This window comes from Xyrauchen texanus, chromosome 28 (genome assembly GCF_025860055.1).
Source record: "Xyrauchen texanus isolate HMW12.3.18 chromosome 28, RBS_HiC_50CHRs, whole genome shotgun sequence".
In the NCBI taxonomy this organism is placed as follows: Eukaryota; Metazoa; Chordata; class Actinopteri; order Cypriniformes; family Catostomidae; genus Xyrauchen; species Xyrauchen texanus.
In genome coordinates, this window is record NC_068303.1 from 6,002,600 (window position 1) to 6,016,123 (window position 13,524).

Consider the following 13,524-nt stretch of genomic DNA (forward strand, 5'->3'; position numbering starts at 1 on the left):
CGTGAGCAGTGGGAGGCGCTTGATGGTGGATTGTGAAGGGAGAAGAGAAAAAAAAAAAAAATCCTCCATCAGTGTAATTAAGGACCTTTTCTGTGTTGTGTTTTCAGAATGTATTACTTATCGCTCTCTCTTCTTTTTTTTTTTACATCTTCTCTCACATGTTCTTCCTGCCATTTCATTGAGAAATTATTTTAAATCCCCTGGTGTGCTTAGAAAGGAAAAGAAAAGGAATGATAGGTACAGGTTGACACTAAACAGGCAAAGAAAAATAGTAGTAAAAGTGTGCGCTCCAGACACATTGAGCTGAGGTTCTCAAGCTGGTGACACCTTTGACGTTTCCTGTCACACTCTGCTCTATAACAAAGTCAGAGCCTTGGTCTGGCCAAAATATTAAATGTGGTGCTTAAGCAGGAGACACAAAATCAAATCCAACTCACATTATATCCCAATACCACCCCTCCACCCCCTTCTCTCAAATAATCAATAAATAAATGTGTTTGTTTCATTAATTAATATATTTAATTATGAATGAAATATATAAAATGTTATTACCAGTTTAGAAAATTACATTTATTTTAATTTCTTACATTTAAATAAATATTTTTAAACTATATAAACTATTCTATTTAAAAAAAATAATTATAATTTTAATGTCAACAGAAGGCTGTGTATGATTAATGTACATAATGTATGATAATTACATTAAATCATACATAGCCTACTGTTGAAATTAAAATTATTATTTTATTAATTGTGTTCAATGAATTTTAATTAAATTGAAATAAATCCTATAAACTAATAAAAAAATATTCTTAAATTATATTAGCTATTCTATTAATTCAATTATTAAAAAAGGAAAAATAACTAATACAAAATTAAAACATTAGGACAAGTCAGGTTAATTAAATTATTATTTAAATATAAAATGTAGTTAATTGTGTTTAATACAATTTATATAAAATTTTACAGTATTTTATATATATATATATATATATATATATATATATATATATATATATATATATATATAAAATACTGTATTTTAAATACATCAATCCATGAATATATATTTTAAATTATTCATTTTTATATTTCAACATTAGGATGTGTCTGGTTAATGTAATAATTAAATATAAATAAAATGTAATTGTGTTTAATTATATATTTTTTTTATAAATCTTATACATTTATAATATTCTATACACTATCCTATTAATGAAATTACAAATAAAGTAAAATAATTGAACAAAAATATATATATAAAAAAAAATGTCAATTTTAATGTCAACATTACACTGTGTCCTAACCAGCAGCGACCGTCAAAAAAAAAAACATATTTTGTCATTAATTGGTTTGTACTGTATTTCTATGTCATTCTAGGTAGCCCACAGCAAAATCTCATAGGTCCAAAATTCTGCTCAACATAACTCTATATTAAACATCATATACTGCATGTTCTCATTGTCTGAACAAGGAACAGACAAATATCAGGAAGAGAGAAGCTTCCTCATGGTCAAGTGGTAGAGAACATGAAAAGGACATTGAGGAAAGACAGAGGAGATGTTCCAAACCTCATCTGGAAGCTGCTGGTAGACAGTCTCTGCTGTGGAGAGGATGAGGAGTGGGGTGAATGAGGGCACATCCTGCAGCAGTGTGAGGAAGGTGCTCTTCACAGTCTCACTGATGGCTTCCCACCAGTCACTGATGTGAGGCATGTAGATCACGCTAGGGACACAACGCCGAGCCTCACGAAACACCTACAAAAGAAAAACAAATTTAATCCTTTATTTAAATAAAAGCATTAAGTAATTTGTGTGTCCTCACTGGAAGTGAAATATTGCTCAAAACAACAAAAGCAAAGCTAATCTGAAAATATTAGATGTTACTTGTTTGATTTCACTACGGGCTATCCAACACAACGTGACAGAAATAGAAACCAAGCAATTGACAATATGGCTTATTGCAGTTGATCTGGTTTGTTAATAGTTTGTGACTTGAAAATTATAAAATTTTAGTATTACTGACATGAGCACACATCTTAAATAAAACATTACTAACTAAGGTCTTCAGCCTCACACACAGAACACCTTCAACAGTGATTAGATAGTAATTTAGCAGACCTGAGCGCAGGACTCCTCTGGGGTTTTGGCACTGACTGAGTACAGCGTGGGAAGATCGAGACGGTGCACAGTGAACTTCTCCAGGTGATGCAGCACAGCAGGGGCCAAGTGTGTGCTCTGCCCCGCACCCTGAGGCCCCGTGAGCAGCAGCCGCGGCCGGTAAGAGGTGGGCTGCTGATAGGCAGAACTAAAACAAAAACATAAGAGGCTGAAGTTTGTCAACACAATACAAATACAGCTTCTAGGGGTGTGAAAATGTACTCATTTTCTCGATGCACCTATTATTAATCCTGCCGATTAATATGCATCTGCATATTAACTGCATTTTGAATAGAGGATAATTAGTGTTGGTCAATAATCGATTTAAACAGCTATCATCAAATAATAAAAAGCTAAAATCATATTTTTTAAATATTATCTTAAATGCATATGCAATTTAAAGGAGATTCTTATGCCGTCATTCTCTAGCATGCCTTCTCAGGATTGCGCCCACCCTCAGTTCCGTTCATTACTCTCATTAAAAATGTTCGGAGAAGCTTTCCGAGGGTTTCGAGCACCTTATGTTTGATCTCTTCTCTGGACTGCTACAGACTATCACATGAGCAAATGACAGCTTGCAATAGTTTATGTGTCTCAAGTCAAATGCGCTCAAACCATTTGATACAGCTACCAACTCGTGTGGCCACTACTGAAATAAAACGCTTTAGCTGTTATTTTCTATAAGCTCACGCAGGTTGCCAGGTTGAGGACACGCAACAGGAACAAGTAAAATTACAATGGCAAGCGACGAGCCATACACTGTCAGTTGATCAGCTAATGTATACATTTACATTGTTTTTATTGTTTGCAAATTATAAATCAGCTCATGTGGATTTTTTATAACTCTGTCAATGTTAGCTATATGTATTGCTGGCTTCCATGGCTGCAGCGCACAGTGTTTGCCCGCTAACTTCTATAAAATCTGACAACCCGGGATATCGAAATACTATTGGGAAATGGGCAGTGGGCCAAAACACAAACAGAAGTTCCGGCCCAGAACGGACATTTCAAAGCAGAATATACTGGCTGTAGCATTGTTTTTGGAGAAGCCAGAATTTCAACTTAGCATGTTTCCTAAATCTCTGATAACATATTATGATAATTTTATGCTTAATTACAGTAAATATATTACATATTGTACCTTTAAATTACTCCTCATTAATTACACAGATTTGAAAGGAAATTAAATATTAACTTTTGTTCCCTACATGTTTCTTTGTTTCAGAGTAACTGGTCTCAATTATAAACAAAACACTGAAACAAAAAGCACCTTCTAACTTACATTAACTGAATTCTGAATAGCCTTGTCAGTCTCAAACTTTGGTAATTTTGGTAATTGGTCAAATTTCTTAATTTCTTGAATGTTCTTAACTCACATTAACTGAATTCTGAATGATGAAGCTGGTTTCTTTTTAGCTGAAGCACCCTCATCATATTCCTTGGTGTGTCAAGCTATAAAGTGAGTAATCAAATGAGTTGCCTTACAAGATCCATTGGTCCAACGGCAAATTGCAAATTTCAACCCACCTTGTGACCGAAAGAAATAATCGCCATGGATCATCTCCTGTTTTTAAACAATTTGCAGAAGTCCAATAATCGCTTTTATCGACCAATAAATCACTATGTTTAACATCTGCAACAGCTGATAAACATGTTTAACAGGACAATTAACAGAAGTGTGTCAGTTTCGAAAATTACTGACAGGAATTGTCAATGGACAAATGGATGTATTCTGTTTTCAAATATTTTAAAATATCTGTCTACCAATCTTACCACACACCTATCTATGTCTACCTACCTATTTATACACAACACTCTCAGGCTGTAAATAGAAACCTAGAGAGTTTAAAACACTTATGAATTTGTGAAGGCCAAAAAAGCTGTCTATGTAGGCAGCTCACTAGTTCTAAGACATTAAGGAAGAGTTGCTGACAAGTAGAATCAAGCCAAGCAGCTAAACAAAACAACATGAAGACATCTTTTAGAGAAATAAAGGTAACTGATTATACTGGCAGCAATTCAAGCACATGTACAGTATTTGACATCTAGCTTGCCAACTCAAATAAATGTGTCTTGATGCAGGTGTGTGATAGAAGTATTGATGACAATAAGCTATTGCCACAAAACATGGTTTAAAGTGAATCATGCAGAACAAATAAATGCAAATGCCACTGAGTGAGTATCAGTTATGCTCAGTAACACAAGCAGTCTTTTTGTTGAATTGCAGTTCTCCAGCAATCCAACAGATGGCAGCAAAACACAATATTTAAGAGTACATGAGAGATACATATCTGATTAAAAGGGATATTTCAAACAAAAAAGAATCTTGTCATTTACTCACCCTCATGTCATTCCAAAAACAAATTACTTTTGTCCATGGAACACAAAAAAAGATGCTAGGTGATACTGTTAGCCTCAGTCACCATTTATTTTCATTATATGGAAAGAAAAATAAAAGGAGTAATGAAAGTGTACGATGCCTAACCTCTTGTTCCACAGGAAAAAAAAGTCATGTGGGTTTAAACAACATGAAGGTGAGTAAATTATGGAAAATTTGTGAATTTCTGAGTTCTGAGTAAATTCATTGGACTCACATGCTAAAGTGGAGAAAAGGTTTATGGGTCGTAGATGAAGCCGCTTTCTTTGTGGATCCTGACTGAGTTTCATATATAGAAGGAGCACCAAGACACTCCTCGTCCTCGCTGTACGAGTCCTCCGCCAACAGATGATTGTCAGTGTCTAAAGATACAAAGAAACATCTCTTAAATTAGTGGAACTAAACTGGTTTTGTTTCAGGACCCAGATTCCATATTTAACATCAAGTGCGACCCAACACAATACTATAATTGTCTACAATACAAAAGTAATGAAAATATTTTTAAAATAAAAAAAATTTATTCATTAGGGCTGTCCCGACCAAAGATTTTCCTAGTCGACTAGTAGGCGTTAGCTTAAGCCATTAGTCGACTAATTGTCGCACTTTTATGATATTCATTTAAATACTTATATATATATATAGATATATATATATCTATATATTTTGGGGGGCACAAGAAAATGGTTTGAGTTCCAGTGCTGAGAATGTTATCAGTAATATTGCTAACACTGTTCTACATTACAGAGAAATACTAAACCGCAATAATGAGCCTATAAAATATAAATTTTACAAGCGCACACATGAAGCGAGCTGCAGCGCCGCCGCCAAAAGCTGTAATGATCCTGAATGTGTTGGAAAAACCAGCATGAGACTGTCTAAACATTTTGTTAATTTATAGAGAGAAATGCATATGGGTTGTGCCAACAGATGATCTCGGGGATCAATGATGGTCAGAGTGATCACCAATAACTGATGCCTTTGACGATGTCAAGACAATATTTGGCTAATTTTCCCAATTATTAAATTATTATTATTAGGCTATTATTTTTATCAAATTAATATTACAAATAATTTGCCTGTAGACACACAGACAAGCGTTTGAAGAAACACACTTTATTATATTATTAAGAACAGATAACAGAAAGCTGTATATGCTCATATATGACGCTGTTTGTTCTGCTTTTGAAGAACAATATTGTCTATGAGTGCTGCAAATGAACTGACATCTCAGCTCAGGAGGTGCTTTGAGTTCAGTTCATTTTATTTCCACAGAGCAGTTCATTGTGAGTGCAACTCTGCAGCCTATACATCTGTGATTAAAACATAAAATAATACAAAAACAAATTCACCTCGAACCATGATTTATATTTCAGTAATTATCATAATTACAATTATAGTTTTTACACTTATAATTGTTTTTATGTCTTCATTTGTGTAAGTAATTTTTCACCTGCATGTTTAGAGAGATACTTGCCTGATGGTAAATGGAAAGGTAGGTGGTTATATTTTAATTGATTTTTCATTTCAATGTAGTGCAATTTGAATTTAGAAATGTGTGTGTATATATATATATATATATCTCATGAAGGAGGGAACAAAACAAATGTATTCACACACAATGTATTTTCCATGAAAACTAAATACACGACTGTAGAGAATGCACAGATGAAGTAGTTTACTTTCCAAAGAGATGTTTCCCTTCACAACTGTTGTAAAGCCATCTTTCAAAAAGTTTAACAACACATATTTTAATTGCACTTATTTTCCAGTTTCATTTGACTTTTTAGTTAAAATAAATAAAAATTGCTTTATTGTGTAGGCTTAACACTAATCCTGCTTAATTTAATCACCCCATAGTACCACCTAGCATCCAACCAGCAGTAATACCAGTGTTCATCAGTTTCCTTTGGAGTTTTTTGTCTGCGACCAACCGACCAAGACTTTTCAAATCGACCAACAATTGGTCAACTATTAGGGACCAGCCCTAGTATTCATAATTTAAGAATTTAAAAGTTTTTTTTTTATTACAACTTAATTGTTTATTTAAAATGTAATAGTTTGACAGAGACAGGAGCAAAGAATTTAAAAGTTTAAATAGATCAATGAGTCATGCGATGGGTTATAAGACAGCAGTCATTAAAAAGATTGGAAATGATATTTCCAGCAGAAATATGAGGTGGTAATTATAATGCTCTGTATGTAATGTACAAGAAATACATTTTGATGGATGATGAAATAACATAAGATATGACGGCAAGTCCAATTACAAAAAGAAACCCCAAGGATGTTTTTTTGCAGTATATTTGGTGAATCCGACATTTGGCTATATCTAAAAAAATACCCAGGTCTAATATCACACCCTCAAAGCATTTGAGAAGTGGTTCATCTACAATGCGGTTCCCTGAGATGCTCGGAGTTCAACTGAATGAGACACGAGTGCTTTTTCCTGCACGCTCATGAGACAGCATGCAGGGAAAGACGAGGCTGAATCCAGCTACTTAATCAACTGCTTTTCATTCAGTGTAAGGTCCTCGGTGTTTCGACACTACACAACTTTATCACTGCCGAGTGAAATATTAATATTTACTTGCCAGTCGCTAATAACAGACGTTTTTTGGTCGCATATAGCGAAATTTACTCGCATATGCGAGTGATTTACTTGCAATGTAGAGGGCTGATGAGAGACACGTGGTATAATTTGGCCAATCAGAACCGCCATCTAGTAGGAAGTCATTGTTTTAGTTTTAACATTATTATGAGGACATAAAAGATCGCGATCTCTACGATTCGCTTGAAAAGTAGATTGTGGACGTCTTCAAGCTCGATCACGATATAAAATCGACAGATCGCCCACCTCTATGTCACAGTGAAAAATAATATGTATGTAGCTTTATTTACTTGTAGCAAAACATAATTTCTATTCATCTCTTTCAAAGTTTTGAAACATTCACCCAAATTGCAAAAACATCTCTGGTATGTTAATTCTTGCAAATTACTGTGCATTTTCACAATTTAAAAAAAATTATAAAAAGAAAGAAAAAAGTGAAGAACAGCAAGATGTGGAGGTCGTACCATGTGTGTGTTCCCTGTGCAGCAGCTCTGCGTGGGGGAAGACTCGCATCAGGCAGGCTAGCGTTTGAGCCAGCGTGGGCTCCAGCAAGGGTCTCAACACACAGGAGAGAGCCTGACCGGGAGGAGCAAGGGTCCTCTGGCCTGCAGGTACTATGGAGCACAGGGCACGGCCAAAGTCTTGTGGCCCTAAAACAATGGAGCCCACATCTAGCTGGTAACGCTGGCTGCTGCCGTAGATCTGAGGATAGCGCCGCCGCAGGGCCGCTAGCGCAGCCTCTGTGCAAAGTGCTTTGATGTCGGCCCCACAGTAACCTGAGAAAGAGGTAGATGTGTAACGGTTACACATATTGCCAAAAACGTCACTATGTTGACAACTTTAAACATGCGCAAATGTGCAGGCTATTTTGTTAAAGCGGCTACCCAATTATTTACTTATTGGCAAGTAGCAATGTAATCAGTGGCACAAACTTTCAGATGACATTGTACAAATGTAGTATTCACAGTCAGCCATGATTACTTTAATCAATGAGTGAAAACGTCAAATAGCATGACTGTTACTGAGATTAAGCGAGTAGTATTCGGCTGGTCATTTGATTCTAACTTGGCAGCCCCCATGTGTGGACCCTCAACATGTAGAATAAAACAGCTTTTATAAGGTTACTGAGAAGACTGGAGTCTTCATTTGAATGTGAGTGGTCATTATTTCCAACATATATTGCAAAATTACAATTCATGTCTTTAGGAGTTTACTGAGTGCACCTTTAAACTGGTGTGACACAATCAAAAGACAAGTAATAATTCATATTTTTTCCATTGTCCTAACCAGCCATGATTGTAATTAGCATTGCGTGAACCATTTTTGTTGGTTGCAGCAAAATCTCATAGATCCAGAATCCAGCTACAAAATATATATTCATGCAACTGTGTGTTTCATTAAATGCAAAAAGCTGTTTATTATTGTACTGGTTGTACAATAAATAAGCCACTTTGAATGGAATTCAGTTTAAACATCAAATGCGTTCTGACTGTTTGTTGCGCAACAATTTTGCTTTAAGCGATGACAGACAAAAAAACTTGCTGCTTAAAACATGTTGTGTTTTACCAAATTAGGACGAGACATAGAGCTGAAGCAAGAAAAACCAACACTTTAATCCTTCTTACCGACACATTTCTCAGCTAGCTCATCTATGAAGGGTTCAGCTAACTTGGGGTTCCAGTCCCTGGTGTGGATTTGTAGAATGTGCTTTCGAGCCTGTCATTGAGAACAAACACAGAAACACAGTCAGTGTTTAGATAAAACCTCATTTGATAACAAAAACGTTTCATCAGATCTACTTTAAAATAGGTGCTTGTGAAAACATATGAGCTAACCCTTTGATTAGCCAGCGCCCCGCTGTGAAGTCAGACTTTAAACGATCAGCAATTAGACTGACAAAGTGCTGGGCCTGATATTACAACAACTCACAGCTACAAAGGCATGGTCTATGAACCAATGTTGGGGAGTTACTAAATCAAAGTTGCAAAGCTAATAAACGAAATTTTCAGTAGGGTACACCTTTTTTTTGTATAAGGTGACAAAACACTACATTGCTAATTTGCCGAGTGAACCGACTCGGTCACATTGAGAAGTCACTTTGACAGTTCATTTAAACAAGTCATTAATTTAAGTCCCTGCGTAGAGACAGTATGGCATTTTATTATTTTTTTACATGTACAAATGTAACAAAATATAATGCTATTACATGCTGGTGTTCATCAGTTAAATAACATTGGTGTTCTCTAGTTTTATTGGTGGCATTTAGGGTAAATTCATTGTTCAAAATCTGTTTTGTGCTATTTGAGCACCTCATTGAAAATATATTAGGGCTGGGAAACTCAACAATTAATGCAGTATCCATTTATTTTTACTTCCAGAATCTTCACTAATGTTTTTCTCCCCTTACTGTTGCTAAAGTTGCCATATATTAATTTCCAGGAGGTACACGCTCAATTTAACTGCTTCACACATTCAGTTTATTTGTTAGGATGTGCAGTGGACACTTATTCATTTAGCATCAAGCATGTCCATAATAAGCAAGGGACCGGATTTACTGTACAGCGGATAGAGACCGTACCCCCAGGTGTGAGAGAGATACAGGCAAGCTGCCGTACCTCTTCACATCACCCGAAAATGTTCACTCACTGCTATCTGAAACAGTTTTAAAAGTGAGACCGCGGGAGATAAACCCAGCGTGTCTGCGATAGAGACTGCAGCCGGTGAAAATAATGGTGTTGAGATTTTAAACTTTAGCAAATTCAATTTGATTTATAGCTTTTTTAGATGTATACCATAGTTATTGGTCTAGGTACAATCCACTATCAGTCGACCTCTATTGTGTGGTGTCTAATAATGCATTTTCAACGTACACTTAAAACTTTTAATCTGCCCATTTGATCATATTATTTAAAAAAGTCTACTGGAAAACACCAGAAGATTTTGCCCAACTTTTAATTACAGAACGTCCACTGAGTTTATGGCATGTATACATTTACTTGTACCAAAGATTTAGACCAGTAAAAACTTTAACATGTATATATTAAAATAAATGATGACTAACCAATGTCTTGAAAGTTCTTTGAGACAAAGTATAAAGTAAATAAATTCATTATTATATTTAAATTAGAATATTTTATTACATGTATATTTTACACATTCACGGAGCACTTTATTAGGAACACCTGTACACCTACATATTCATGCGATTATCTATTCAGATGAGAGAGAGGTCAACAGAGAATGGCCAGACTGGTTCGAGTTGACAGAAAGGCTACAGTAACCATTCTGTACAATTGAAGAGAGCAGAATAGCATCTCAAAATGCACAACCCGTCGAACCTTAAGGCAGATGGGCTACAACAGCAGAAGACCATGACAGGTACTTTGTTAGGACCATAGTGTTGCTAATAAAGTGCTCAGAGAGTGTGTATATATATATATATATATATATATATAAAACATTTTTATAAAACATATATCTTATAAATACATAAGAATATGAAATATACAGTTTATGATTAAAACGAAATGCCACTCTTTCAAAATGCTTTGAAATCTCTACCCACCCCATAGCTTTAGTGTTGTTAAATACTTTATTTTTAGCTTGTGAAGCTAACTGCTTTTTTTAAAGAGTAGCTTGACTGTAGTTCAACAGCTTTAAATTGAGCAGCTTGTAGCTTGTTTCAAAGTAGCTTTCACAACACAGCTCTGAACTGAAAACCATGAAAGATCAGATATTTGACAAGCACTTCATGCTAAATTGATCATCAAAATTAATTGGCATTCTATTTACTGTCACAAGCTTGACGAAAAGAAACTGTGACATGATTGCAGATGAAAGATACATGTTCAGAGACCAAACCAGAGACTGAGCTGTACATCTATTTTAGAACAATTTTGAATGATTGACAACAAGGCTGCTCAGGGACACCAAGTGAACCGCTCGGCAGCCACAAAGGATTTGTGCACCTTTTTATCAGGCAGGTTGAACAGAAACTCCCGGTCAAAGCGTCCGGGCCTCCTGAGTGCGGGATCGATAGAGTCGAGTCTGTTAGTAGCACCGATGACCACTATCTCCCCCCGACTGTCCAAACCATCCATCAATGCCAGTAATGTGGACACTATCGAGCTATAAAAAAAACATATAATTTTTTTTTTTAAATGATTTGATCAAAGAATAAACAACTATTCATTCTTTTCACATCCCATTTAAAGCAGCCATATTCCACCTTTGTAGTATTATTATAATTATATTATCCTTATAATGTTAGTCAAGATTTTTTTCATTAAAATGTAAACCATCATTTTTTATTTTGAAATACTCTCTTATGACAGCTTAATATGCAAACAAATCTATAAGTAATACATTTGTAGGTTGATTCTCCCAAAGTGTAACACTGTGGCTATGTGGTTTCAAAACGTTGCTCTGTTTTTTGCGGTTGCTTTAAAGCAAGTCAACATCAACAGCCAATTTTATTATATGGAATTCAGCAATTAACACTTTTTTTTCTCCCCAATTTGGAATGCCCAATTCCCAATGCTCTCTAAGTTCTTGTGGTGGCATTCACTTTATTCCAGGTGGCGGAGGACGAATCGCAGTTGCCTGCGCTTCTGAGACCGTCATACCCACGCATCGTATCACGTGGCTTGTTGAGCGTGTTACCGCAGAGACATAACACTTGTGGAGGCTTCACGGCATCCACACACAACTCACCACGTGCCCCACCAAGAGCGAACCACATTGTAGCGACCACAAGGAGGTTAGAGTCACTACATGTGACTCTACCCTCCCTAGCAACATGGCCAATTTGGTTGCTTATGAGACCTGGCTGGAGTCACTCAACACGCCCTGGGATTCAAACTTGCAATCTCCAGGGGTGGTAGTCACCGTCTTTTCTCGCTGAGCTACCCAGGCCCCCCAGCAATTAACACATTCTTTAAAATAATGAATATCATTCTGTGATCCGCAGAAGAATAAGTCATGTGTTTGGAACAACATGAGGGCGAGTAAATAATTACAGAATTTTCATTTTGGGTCAACGATTCCGTTAAATGCCATGTTATTTAGCGGCCATACGTTAATGTAAAAACCATGAATGAGTCGTTTTTGCAGCTTAGTTTCAATAAATACTCTGGGCAGACTGGGAAGGAAGCTTTGTGTTGTGAACTTGTGAATTTCAGAGTATGTCAAAATCAAAACATTTTTTACATTAAATGTTCCCTTTATGAACATATGAACATCCTTTGTGGAAAAATCTTTTTGAACAAACTTAAAACTTTTCAACTACCTGATTTCTTCAGCAGCTGTCCAATCCTGGTGATGAAACAGTTAGTAATATCCAGTGCATTAATTCAGATGAATTACCTGTGAATTTGATCCTGTCTACTGGAGCGTACAGGAGCGAGACCATCAATCTCATCGAAGAAGATGATGGAGGGTCTCATGAGGTATGCCTGCCAGGAGGAGACGAAAACATTACCTGCCTGCTTAATCATACACCTGACACTTCCAAACAGCTGGCGAGTCGGGCACCCATTTAATGTGGCTATACTCTTCTCTATAAATCTACAAAGACAACTTGAAATATGCAACAAGAATGGACAAATAGAAAAGGCTTTGGCAGCCAAAAAAAATGTATTCAAAATGACAGATTCTGGAAAAATCTTGCACTATGTAAAGATCAAAGTTTAATACTTAGGCTTAGGCTACGTCCACATTAATCTGGATACATTTGACAAGCATTTTCATTTTCTTTCAGTGTTTTCATATCTATCTAATTAGTGAGAGGGTTTTCGAAAAGCTCAATTTTAGCTGGACAAAAATGCTGTCTTAGTGTGGACGGAAAGCAAAAACGTAGAGAAACAAAAATGCGATTTTCAAACTAAAATGTATTAATGTGGACGTGGTTAAATTCCCTGATCCCAAATTTAACCCTTGTGTTGTGTTCGTTTGTGCCAACACCTTTTGCGTTCACGGGTCAAAATGACCAGCCCACTAAGGTTGTTAATAAATCTCTATTAATGCATATAGTTGAAGTCAGAATTTTACATACACCATAGCCAAATACATTTAAACTCAGATTTTAACAATTCATGACATTTAAACGAATAAAGGTTTCCCTGTCTTAGGTCAGTTAGGATCACTATTTTAAGAATGTGAATTAGATTTTTGTTTCATCAGACCAGAGGACATTTCTCCAAAAAGTAAGATCTTTGTCCCCATGTGGACTTGCGAACTGTAGTCTGGCTTTTTTATGGCAGTTTTGGAGTAGTGGCTTCTTCCTTGCTGAGCAGCCTTTCAGGTTATGTTGATATTTTTTCGATTAGATTCAACTTCATTGTCATTGTGCAGAGTACAAGTACAGAGCCAATGAAACGCAG

General features: G+C 35.9%; 1 protein-coding gene across 4 annotated transcripts in view; it reads right to left on the reverse strand.

Moving 5' to 3' along the window:
• LOC127622318 (ATPase family AAA domain-containing protein 2-like) overlaps window positions 1-13,524 on the reverse strand; it is a 129,058-nt gene that overhangs the window by 93,005 nt on the left and 22,529 nt on the right. For all 4 annotated transcript variants that reach the window (XM_052096389.1, XM_052096388.1, XM_052096387.1 and 1 more), the window contains exons 13-19: window positions 12,509-12,597; window positions 11,113-11,272; window positions 8,770-8,860; window positions 7,609-7,920; window positions 4,754-4,898; window positions 2,121-2,307; window positions 1,572-1,757 (exon numbers count right to left, since the gene is read on the reverse strand). In XM_052096389.1, the coding sequence (XP_051952349.1) occupies window positions 1,572-1,757; window positions 2,121-2,307; window positions 4,754-4,898; window positions 7,609-7,920; window positions 8,770-8,860; window positions 11,113-11,272; window positions 12,509-12,597 (1,170 nt within the window). The remainder of the gene's footprint in view (window positions 1-1,571; window positions 1,758-2,120; window positions 2,308-4,753; window positions 4,899-7,608; window positions 7,921-8,769; window positions 8,861-11,112; window positions 11,273-12,508; window positions 12,598-13,524) is intronic.